This window comes from Polypterus senegalus, chromosome 3 (genome assembly GCF_016835505.1).
Source record: "Polypterus senegalus isolate Bchr_013 chromosome 3, ASM1683550v1, whole genome shotgun sequence".
NCBI classification, from domain to species: Eukaryota; Metazoa; Chordata; class Cladistia; order Polypteriformes; family Polypteridae; genus Polypterus; species Polypterus senegalus.
Window position 1 is genome coordinate 246,739,906 of NC_053156.1, and position 12,510 is coordinate 246,752,415.

General features: G+C 37.3%; 1 protein-coding gene across 2 annotated transcripts in view; it reads right to left on the bottom strand.

Annotated features, from left to right (window-relative positions):
- Positions 1 to 3,491: 3,491 nt before the first annotated feature.
- The window catches only part of itgb1bp1 (integrin beta 1 binding protein 1), a 22,689-nt gene continuing 13,670 nt past the window's right edge, over positions 3,492 to 12,510 (bottom strand). For both annotated transcript variants that reach the window (XM_039748878.1, XM_039748879.1), the window contains 4 exons: positions 12,489 to 12,510; positions 9,053 to 9,145; positions 6,976 to 7,125; positions 3,492 to 4,053 (listed from right to left, as the gene is read on the bottom strand). The exon at positions 12,489 to 12,510 is cut by the window's right edge and continues 109 nt beyond it. In XM_039748878.1, the coding sequence (XP_039604812.1) occupies positions 3,982 to 4,053; positions 6,976 to 7,125; positions 9,053 to 9,145; positions 12,489 to 12,510 (337 nt within the window). In that variant the 3' untranslated portion in view covers positions 3,492 to 3,981. The remainder of the gene's footprint in view (positions 4,054 to 6,975; positions 7,126 to 9,052; positions 9,146 to 12,488) is intronic.

The window sequence follows — 12,510 nt, forward strand, 5'->3', positions numbered from 1 at the left end:
CTTGAGCAGTGATTGCTTTCAATCGCAGAGAGGGGCGAGCAAAGCCAACAGTGCCGATTCAACTTGGGAATGGCAGCAGTCCAGCTGTGCGCCTATGACAGGGTGGGTCAGACGTCTGCTTTGTTCTACAGGAGACACAAAAGACACGTTGAGAAACATCAGCCTACTCCAAGGCTCGGTGCTCATCTGTCATGGAGTGTTTCCAAGTCGAGATCCCAGTGTCCCAAGGGGTCACCAGCTTCTCACAACAACCAAGAACTGGCCAGCACCAGCAGCAGGTGTGTTTTATAGTAACATATTGTGACCTTTGTGAACTGCTCAAGTGTGGGCAAAAAGATATTAAAAATATAAAGATTGAAATAAGCTGCCACACTCCACTATCTGAAACTGAAAATAATGAACTTGTGCAAAGAGTTGCGATGTGAAGGTCAATATTGATATTTTCTGGCATCATGCTGGGGGCTGCATGGTTGTTAGCACTGCTTCCTTACAGGTCCAGCATCATGCTCTGTCTCCATGGGCTTTCCTCCAACATCCCAAAGCCCAAGCCATGCGTACCGTAACAACTGGCAATCCTAAACTAACCCCACGGGACTGTGGGTCCTGTCCTATGCAAAACGGAGGACCACAAGCTGGTTTGAGTTGGGTAGGGTGCCTTTTATTCCAATAGAAACAAAATAAAATCAACTTATGAACTCCATCTTTTGGACCTAAAGAAGTTATTTAAAAAGCCACTTTCACAGGCACTTAACAAGGTTGATAGATCCTGCTTTCTTATAAAGGATATCTCCCATCTCACTTTGCAACAGCCAACCTGACTTGAAACGTCATGTCAATATGGGCAGCAACCACTGTAGAAAAGACAGCTAGTGTAAAAAAAAAAATATATATATATATATAACACAGTACAGTCATTCTTTATTATCCAACTAGGGGGGCCAACCACCAGTTGCAGCCAGAAATCTGTAATGTACAAAGGAAGAATTATTATTTATTGGAGTCAAAAATCACAAAATTCTATAACTATGTTAAAGAAAAATTAATTATTATTTCACAGAGTAAAAATCATGAAATGAGAATAAAATATTTACTCTCTTACTAAATGGAGTATTCCTGTTAAACTGAAGTCCACTAAGCTCGAAAGACTAAATAAACAATCCATTCTTTTTTTTTTTTTTTTTAAATTACTAATTTAAATAACAGGAAAAATCAGGTGAAAACTAAAGTGGTAAGCAATCGTAACTCGACTTTCAGTGAACTAAATCACCTAAATACAAACATTGGGGTTATGAATAGATAATATTTTTTTATAGTTTAATCCTGTGAAAGAAAGTTTACTTGATCAAAAATAAAATCCACAACTTTCTTGATATTTTTAATTTATAATTTAAAAATGGAATAAGAATCTGAAAATCTAACATCACATTAAATTTTGATAAATTCTGAAAAGAATGATACCAATATATATATATATATATATATATATATATATATATATATATATATATATATATATATATATATATATATATATATATATATATATATATATATATATATATATATACACACATACATACACACACACAAGGTGTGGCAGAAAAGTAATGAGACTGATTTTTTATTTACCAAAGTTTTTCTTTTTTTCAAACATCAATGTTATCCCTTCAAAGTAGTTCCCTTGGGCAGCTACACACGATGGAGACGTTGTTCCCACTGTTGGTAGCAGTGCTGGAAGTCTTCAACCGGTATGGTCTTCAGCATGTCCGTTACACTCTTTTGGATGTTTTCTAAAGTCCCGAAATGACGTCCTTTGAGGACATTTTTCAGTTTAGGAAAAAGGAAAAAGTCACACAGACTGAGGTCAGGTGAATAAGGGGGCTCGGGAACCACAGGAATGCGTTTTTTCGATTGTCCTTCTGCTCAGTTGTGAGGTTTTTCGGCACCATTTTGGCACAGACCTTTCGCATGTGCAAATGTTCAGTCACAATTTGATGAACGGTAAATCTGTTCAAATTGAATTGTTCACTCAACATTCTTAATGTTAAACGACGGTCTGATCTCACAAGAGTGTTCACACGTTCGGTGTTTTCATTGGTTTTCGAAGTTGAAGGCCTTCCTGAAAAACTTGAGCTCGGGATAAAGAATGTTCCCCATAGGCCTCTTTTAACTTTTCAAACGTCACACTTGCAGATTCTCCAAGCTTAACACAAAATTTAACGGCACAACGTTGCTCCAAATTCCGCTGTTCCATTTCGCGTGACGCACAACCAAAAACACAACTTCGCTAATAGCAGTCACAAAAATCACGTAGTTAACGGAAGGAGTTGAAACTCGCACTGAGCTATGGGAGGGTACTGATACACGTGCTCTATCAAGGACAACAGCGCAGCGTTGCCAGATCGCTTGCAGTGTTGCCAGTCTCATTACTTTTCTGCCACACCTCGTATTATATACACACACACACACATACATACAGAGAGAGAGGTTTTAAAATAAGTCTGATTTAAAGCGTGACATAAAATCATTGCACTTTTAGGATTAGGATTTTATTTAGATAAACTGTATATAAGAGAGAGAGAGAGAAGATTTAAGCCAGTTCCTGAAAAGGAGTTTAGTATCAAAAATGACTTTCCATTAATTTTGAATGAGAAAACCAAAACTGCATTCCCAGCCAGCCTATTAGAACCCCCTTGTCAAATTTCCCCAACTACTTGTAATCACCTAATAATCAGCCATTGATATCAAATGGTTCATTCACCAATTAGCTAATTAAAAGCTGTTAATAAGGCCATCGCTGGGTGGGTGACTGGGATAGCTGAGACTAGGCAGGTCTTTACCGCTCTCCTCCGAGGCCGGCATGGTGGACTCGACTCAAGATTGCAGCCATTTATTTATAAATGGAGTTGTAACAAAGTGAGCAAAGCCACAAGGATAAAGAGGGCAGCTCAGGGCACGTGGCTGCTGTGGTTGGCGGTACCCTCAGGACTACCCAAACGAGAGAGACAGAAAGATAGAAAGGCCTGTGACACCAGTGTGTGCAGCACTCCCTAAGCGGCCATAACACAGCCCATCAGATAAGATGTTTGTTTTTTTTTTGTTTTCCCTGCAAGGCACAACATGCAACATAAGCCTTTGTGGAAAAACTGGCTACAGAAAATCTGGAGATTAAGACTCTTGAACACTATGAACATTAAAGTATTAAAGCATTAAATATTGCTAATTTCATGCCGGTATTGTTTTACCTTTCATTACAGCTTACTGAGCAGAAAGCCATGTTTGACAGGTATGAACTTCAGTAATGCAACATTCAGACAACTGTGTGACAATGGACAAAATGTTAGGAGGAGCCATTGTCATGATGGGGGCTCCCAATGTCTGATCAGCATACAACTGAGCATATTGCATTCAAACCTAATCAAACATGTTGATAAACAATTACAAATCTGATAACAGGAAAGAGAGATTGAATTAAAAAAGAAGACTAAGAGTAGAGTACTTTAGCTGAAAAATCTTTATTGTACCTTGAAAAATAAGCAGCAAACATCTTCTAATATCTTGACTTGGGCAGTTAAACACTATATTCATATGTAAAATAAAAAGATTTTCATCCCGTTTCCCATCCCTATGAACTGAATGATCATCACAGTGAAGCCATGGACTACTGGCCTAATAACAATGGTTACCATCTCATTCCTTCAAAAAAGTAATAATAAATATGTAACATTATTTTCATGCCTCCTATTAATACTGCATAGGCCCTACCTGAATTCATGACAGCAAATACAACTTTAGATTTGGTATTTTACATTAAATAAGTTACATTTACTTTGAAAATTCTTATAAAAAATGCATGTAGTTTAATCACAGTGCAAATGAGGTCGCTAGATCTTAGCTGGCCACTGTCACTCCAGACCAGCCATTACACATTGCTGACAAGTGATGCACATACTGATTCAGAGAATACTTTTTTCAGCGAGATCAAGACTTTTCAGATGTTAGCACGGAGTCAAAAGCAGCTGACAACACCTTGCAAATTGCCTGTGCTTGTTCCTGCAAGGGGGAAAAAAAAAAAAACACAAAAATGTCACTGAGGCACAATTCAAGAATTCTCTATCCTCTGACAGGTTGGCCTCTACTTCATTCATATTCTGTCTGTGCTGTATGGAGGAATATTTCGGACAAAATTAAATAAATAAATAAATACGTAAATAAATAAAAGTACCGTAAAATGTGAGCATAAATAAATAAATGTGTCATGAAATGAGAGCATAAATAAATAAATGTGTCACGAAATATGTTTTTGTTGCTTATTTATTTATTTCATTTTGTCCGTAACATTACTGCAAACCGTCATGAAATACGGCTTGAAATAAAACTGTCAGTTTCACTCATCAAAGTTGAGAGGGTGGGCTCTAACACGCCCTCTAGTTACTGATTGGTGAATCGATAGCACAAGAATTAATTAGAAAAATGCTTACTACTGCCGATGAAATGGATTCTGCCGAAGATATTACGTATTTCAGAGAGAGAACTGAAGATTTAATCGGAAGAAATTACAATGTTGGCCCTTTAAGACTCCGATATAGATGAAACTGATTTTGAAATTATTGGAGAACAGGTGGAACGGACTCGACTACACTGCAGTTCAGGTGACGCAGTTCCCTGCTCTGGACGTCCATCCTTTGACATTCCAGCTGAGTCAATAGAACACCTTCTGTTATGCGGTTTAAAAGTACGACAGATTATATGATGTATCGGAGAAGACGATCACAAGGCGAATGAGCCAGTTTGATATACGGTAAGCTGCAACGGCTGTATTAGTTTAGGTACTTTGACATGGAATGCCCAAAGCAGCGCCAAATAATATTTTGAACTGAGTATTTGACCCTTGATTTACGAGTATAAAGTCAGGTGCATATTTGCAGCTACTTTTTCAAACAACTCCACAGCTCTGATCAGTGGCAAAGTTGTTTGAAAATTCTTCAGTAATTTCTTCCGATAAATCTTCAATTCTCTCTCTGAAATACGTAATATCTTCAGCAGAATCCATTTAATCGGCAGTAGTAAGCATTTTTCTAATTAATTCTTGTGCCATGGATTCACCAATCAGTAACTAGAGGGCGTGTTAGAGCCCACCCTCTCAACTTTGACGAGTGAAAGTGACAGTTTTATTTCAAGTCGTATTTCATGACGGTTTGCAGGAATGTTACGGACAAAATGAAATAAATAAATAAGCAACGAAAAACATATTTCGTGACACATTTATTTATTTATGCTCTCATTTCATGATATATTTATTTATTTATGTTCTCATTTCATGATACATTTATTTATTTATGCTCACATTTCACAGTACTTTTATTTATTTACGCATTTATTTATTTAATTTTGTCCGAAATATTCCTCCATAGTGCTGAACCTGAAAACTCATCCAAACACACCTTTTGATATACAGTAGACTTAGCAGCATGAGGTGTATAGAAGGAACAACCCCTGAATGAGAGATCAGTCCATCCAAGGTGCACATAGACAAGCTCACACCATCATCCTCTTTCACCAATACCACATCCATTACAATAACTGATCAACCCTCAGGCCATTGGAAGAAAAACAATGCAGGACATGAACTTCATGAAAGAAAAATGTTCACCACTACACTTCAGTACCACGGTCCTATATTTATTGCTGTCATTAATACTGCAGAAGTTTGTTCTCACCAGGCCAGCACAGTGGTGCCGTTTTCGTGATGGCCATCTTAAAAGATCACAGCGTCCTAAAGCAGTAATTGTTAGTGTACAGATTGCATATTCCATGTCTTTGTGTAGATGTTTCACCAGATACTTTGCTTTTCCTGACACATCCCCAGAGAATTTAGAAATGAGTTAATTAAAAAAAAAAAAAAAATCATTCGAGTATCAGGGTGGCCGTGCAATGGACTAGCATCCCACCCAAGGTTAGTTCCTGTTTTGTAACCAATGTGCCCTTGAAATTCTCTTGCCTTTTAAGGTTGTGGATTGTGGTAGATAGGTCAGAGAATGTTGTGATGTCTCTAGACAGTCCGACACTTTAAAAGGTCCAAATCCAACCCTGCTGGAGAAGCACTGATTAGAAGTCCACAATTTCAGGTATAGAAGAACATGTACTACCAATTAATAGGACGAGATACCAGTCTGGATTAACCTGCCAGATTAGATATACTGTACATACCTCGAACGTTCAACTACAAATAACATTACACTAATGCATAATGCTTAACTCATCAGGATAGTAACCTTCTTTGATAATGTGGTCTTTCTAAAAGTTCCTTCTCTTGAAGATTTGTTATATGAAGCCACTTTCAAAATTAAAAAGGTTGCTGTATTTGAGTTTTCCCTGAAGTTTATTTGCTAGATTCAATAACGTGGCTCTGTGCTGGGACCTGGTAGGTTGGTAGGTTGCCGGTTGAAATCCCGTTACTGCCAGAAGGGTTCCTACTCCATTGAGCTCTTTAGCAAGGCCCTTAACCTAAAAATTGCTCCTGGGGCAATGTAAAATTGTTCATTGTATGCGAAAACACATTTTCCCCTCAGGGATTAATTAAGTATATAAAAATGTATTCTGCCTTTTTCTCATAAAGTTCACCTTAATGTACTTAAATGCAAGAAAATCTTGTTTTACATCTCAGATCTTTCTCTTGCTCATTCAGTTACACTTACAAAGCACATTCTCGACTATTCTCAGCATCCTCAAGTTGTGCTGCTTTGTGACCCAGCTCAAGTTCTGGTTAAGAGGAGACATATTCACCATAATGTTTTAAAATGTACATAATGTTATCTTCATCTTATCAGAGAATTACTCCAATACTGTTGCCGATTGTATAGTTTAAATGAAACGGGTGCCTCCCAGCTGTAGTCTTATGAGTGCTACTCACAGTCATTGAAAAGCCCAATAAATGGACACGTACATCCACTAAATTCACTACAGATCACTTACTGAACTGTTGCATTGGTAAATCCAGATGCTGCATTCTTCCTGTTTGGAGTCGGTCGTTTTCAAAGCCAAAAGATTTTTCCCAGCTCCCAGTCCATCATCATAGGACAGCATGCGCACTATGAGATAGAGAGGGTGCCGATGTATCACATCCTAGTAGGAAACAAAAGAGCAGCAGTATATTTTAGGGTATGACAAAGAACAAGTTTAGATACCACACAGCTAGTTTGACAAATATTTAAAAATGATCCCTTCCCCTTGAACAAACTTTTATCGATTTAAAAAGGGTTCCAAGAATGGTCTTTGTATATGATGAAAAACCATTAATCCAGATTGTTTTGGGTCATTTTACAGCAGTATGATCTTGGGGGAGAAAGTTAAACCTGATGAACTGGAAAGGGGAATTGCTCACACAGGAAGTAATTTCCAGAATTCCAAAAAAGTATAAACTGTCATTTTTTTTTTTTTCTTCAAACTGGTTTGGGCAATACTTGTACAATTTACGATCCACAGCATACATGACATGCACTGCCTATACAGCTTTAACAAGTTATTTTATAACTTGCTAGGTTTCAACACACTAATATGAAGAATAAAATTCATTTGGGGAACCAACAGCAAATACATCGGTGGTCCCATAATGTTATAATGTCTCCAGTCCTGATTGGAGAATGGGACGTAGCACACAAAACGAGATGTAGTGAACGCAACAGCAATGCAGCACGTCCATCTCATGTCTCTCGTGTACAAAGTGACTGCACTGCCAGCCATACAAGGGTACAGCACTTCTAATATATAGTGATAGTCATTAAAAAACACCCATGTTAATGGCTTATGCACTGTACTTTCTATCGTAAGCCATTACAAATAAAAAGGTTTACGTTATAATAGTGTATGCTTTGAATTGAAGGCAACAGCAATCTCGTGTACTGCATGTCTCTATCCTTAAATTCTTTTAAACATATTACAGTGAAGGGCATCATGGCCGAAAATCCAGTACTGTATGTGTACAGTATCTTGGCTATTTCATCACTAGCGCATCTCATATAGACTCGCTAAGCACATAACACCCAATTTCACAGAACATATCGTGGATGTTAAAACGACACTTCCCTGTATTAGTATTAACTACCACAAAATTAACCTCTACACCAGTGGAGACAAATTGCCAAAGTGATGTGGTACTTTGTTATTAGAACTACACAGGAATACAAGACAGTTTTCAAAGAGTGCAGCTTCCATCTTTCTGCTTCAATATATGAAAACTGCTTAAGCAAGTAAACGTTTAAGTGCTTCAAGGAAATTAAACGCATCCTTGATCTACAGGTATGCACAATACTCCTCAATCAGAAATTCTTAATGTTTTAAGGTCTTAAAATAGAGCAAGTAATTGTGCCCTCTGTTCCAAAATCACATTTTTTAAATTCGGACATGAGCATCAGTACGCTTTGTGTCCTTGGAACGAAGTTACCAAAACTATTCTATAACATTTCAGTAATTATTTACCACTCAGAGGCTGATATTTTAGATCATAAAATAGGTCATTATGATAGCGACTGATGAGAAGAATTCATGATTAATTGCAGAATTACGGTATTTGAGGGTTCCTCTAGAGTGCCTCTTTCTTTAGCACAATTTGGCTCAAAAACTAAATCAGTACATCATCATCTCATAACAGTCTTAAGTGTCAAGTTTTTCTGACCAGCCATTTTAGCTCTAGACCATCTTCAAGAAACTGATACACACAGAGAGACGCACACCCACCATCGAGATATCGATGTTTTCAGTTCAGTATCAGGAGACCCTAAAACAACAAGACCCATCGAAAACTGGAGAACAAAGTTTTGGATGAATCTAAAGCTTTCACTTCTCCCCCAAAGACGATAGGTTAGGGTGGGGTAGGGAACAAAGCAATAGCATGTATAAGCAGCAAAACAGTGTAAGTAAAGAGTCAGAACGCACTGTTGATATAACAGTTTGCAAGTCAAAATATACAATCAAAATCAACAGTGGTTTGGTCTTTAAGCTTACTGTTTTATACTTTTAATTCTAATATGTAAGACAAATATTAGAAACTCACACATTGATCTACAGAGGCAACTTTAACTCCATATTTAGATACTCCCAAGATCATCTCTTCATCTGCCGGGATAAATGGCAGCTTTCCATCTTGCTTGATTGGACAGACAAAGGGACAGACAGAGGAGAGAAAACAGTTATCTTGGGAAGAAAAGCACAAACAAGTCTTTCAGCAGTAACCTTCAGGTGGAATCTCTTTCAAACACTAACATTACAGTCTTATAAAAATAACAGTTATATAATAATGCCTTACGATAACATCTGTAGATTGTTAAATGTGAATAACTCATGGAAAGACTATTACACAATTCTGGCAAGACCTATTCATTTGAATATCATTAATTGAAACAGAATGTCAAGCCATATATGAAAATCTTTTCCAGATGTGATAATGGCAAGTTTTTAAATGCACTTTTATATAGAGACCTACCCAAAATCAGTTTTAGATGTACAAAATGTATGCATTCAGTCTGGTTTTTATTTGGCCAAAAATTAGATGCATTAAGCTTATAGTTGAAAACAGTGGAAATATCATTCACTACACAGTCAAGCTGAAAACCAACGTGTGCACATACACAATTAAATGAGAACTTTGCCAATTTCCAGCCTGAATTTCCTTATTTGCTCTATTGGTGCAGTAAGTGTCTAACATATCACTTTATATGTAATTGTCATCCCCTTCCCACCTCAATAACAAAGCAATCCTTATAAAAGATACAATCAAAATGTTTGAGTGATTCTGTATCTAGTCTCTATTTAATAAATGACAAACAGATTTAAATTAGCACCTATAAAAACAAGGCATAGCACACTTATTTAAAAATAAATAAATAAATATTTTACTTAATTTCAGGAAATGCCACTTTGAGACTATATTCCAGTTGTGACAACCTTCAAACAAATATATGGATGTATATATGTGTGTATATATATATATGACAGCAACACTCATGACAAAGACAATGTCAATCATGTTACGTTATTAGTAAAATGTTTCCTTTTCTTTTTCATTACTTCTTTAACACACTACTTCACCGCTGCGAAGCGCGGGTATTTTGCTAGTCAATTATAATCCTAATAAAATAACAGGTCAGTCATCCTAGATGTTCACAAGTGGCTCTTCAAAGCATATGCAGTCTCATGTCGCGGTCATCTTGATGAGTAAAACTAAATGGTTACTCTTGGAAATTAGACTACAAGAGGAAAATGTCTTTCTATGCTTCAGTCACCTACTCTCCTACACATTATGGGCATTGGATGTCATTTCACTGTCTGGCCCTTCCATGGAAGGAAAGAAAAAAATTTCCCTAAGTAACTAACTGAAGTAATTTCGCAGATGAAAAGGAATTCTGAAAGGTTATTCAAATGTAAAACATCAACATTATATAATATGGAGAAGTTTGACAATAAATGTATATCCATTGATGTCTCACAATTCCAGTTTGCAATTCAGTTCAGATAAAATTATGGCTATATGCCACAAATACTCCAAATTCAAATTCATGAAATATCTGTTCACTAATCAGTTTATAAAAGGCACAATCAAATAAATCATTGGCTTTTGTAAGATTTTTCATATTTTGTACCTTCCTCATGACTCCCCACAAACAGTTTTATGCAGCATCTCATTATAAAATACTGTGTAGGTTTTTTGATTCCATCACTTCAAAAAGCATTATCTCTGCTACAGAGGCACACAGACAAACAATGATTTATTTTTAATCTATTCATAAACTCCAAACCCATTCACAGTTTAAATGAACCACTCACTGAAAGTAATCCTGAGCTGTATCCATAATCTGAAGAGTCTCTTGCTAACAGGCACTTTTCGAAATGTATTTCCAGTGAGAATTAATATTCCAATAGGTCCATAGTACTACAAAAGGCCACAACTCACATTCCAGTCTCATGTACTGTATATAAACTGACAATACAATCAGGAAAAAGTGGCACAAGGCATGTCAGGTTAGGAAACAGACACAGCTAGTGAATTAACAGTTTCCTAAACTTCACGTCAAGATGCACAACATGAAAAGTGGCAAATAATGTGGCCCTGAGGTCAGTGTAAAATGATGACTAAGGTTACACTTTAGTTTAAATGTTAACTAAGAAATGATTTTTGCCATTTATGTGGTACTAATTTACACTTCAATTCTGAAACAAAATTATAACACTCAACTGTGAATGTACAATATATCCATTTACCCTGGAAGAGAAAGTTTCAGAAACTAAGCATTTGTAAATGGCCAAATCGATTCCCATACAATACTTTTTGTCCAGGTTGTAGTGGAGTTTTGAAGTATACAGTTAGTTTACATCCTGTAAAATATTAAACTTTTCACTTCCATACATTCTTTGTATTATCCTTTTACTTTGTCAGCCCAGAACAGATCACAATCATTAAGTCAGCTGCTCACCTGCACCTTTCTAGAAGTAATGCCTGTTCATCAATAAAGACCTCTCTTGGAGTATCATCATTGTTATGTTGCATCTAGTATATGCACTTCAAGTGTCCCTACTACTGAACATTCATCAGTTCTTCTTATGAGTGCCCAACAATAATGCCACAAAAATTAACAGACATGATTTGTGATCAGGATTTGAATATCATCTTCTGTGTAATTACAAGCATACCCAGGTGAACCAAGATTTTTAGAGTGGTGGTTTGACAGAGGACATTTCTAGGACAGCCACATCACATATACCCTGTGGTGGACGGTCGGAAAGAGGAAGGACCGGGAGAGGGACAATACCACCCCACGGCCACGAGAGGGCAGCCGTCCTGGTCTGCATTGGGGCCACGGGATCAGAGCTTAGAAGCTCAACACTGTTGCAGGCCGTGAATACCACCGGGGAGGGGGCACCCAGACAATGATTACAGAGCATTGGACTGCAGCACTTCGGCCACACCAGGAAGTGCTGCCGGAAGATCATTATGGAGCACCTGGAGCACATCCAGGGTATTATAAAAGGGGCCGCCTCACTCCAGTCAGGGAGCCAGAGTCGGGAGGAAGAGGACGGAACTTATGAGGAGAGGAGTAGAGGCAGCAAAAGAGCTGAAAGGAAAGAAGGGACTGTGAGCAGTTGTGGCTGTTGATGAATTGTGTGGTGGAAATAAATGTGTTTTTGGACATTTGGTGTCTGTCCGTCTGTGTGTGTTCAGGGGCTGAATTTCCACAACCCGTATAACTAAACTAATACCAATCATATCCATAATTCTTGTAAGATTCAACATGCTGCTTTGAGCAGAAAGAAAAGCTGATCAATTAAGTTTGACTAAAAACCGTAGAATATGCCTTTAAAAATGAAGGAGTAGGAAAAGAAGTCACTAAGGCATGCAACTGCCCCCTCAGAGCCGCTGTTAAAATACCTCCATGCAAAAGCAAAATATAAAAGCTGATCAAATAATAATCATCCACCAAAAATAAGAGCTTTACCTGTGCTACATCGATGTAGTTG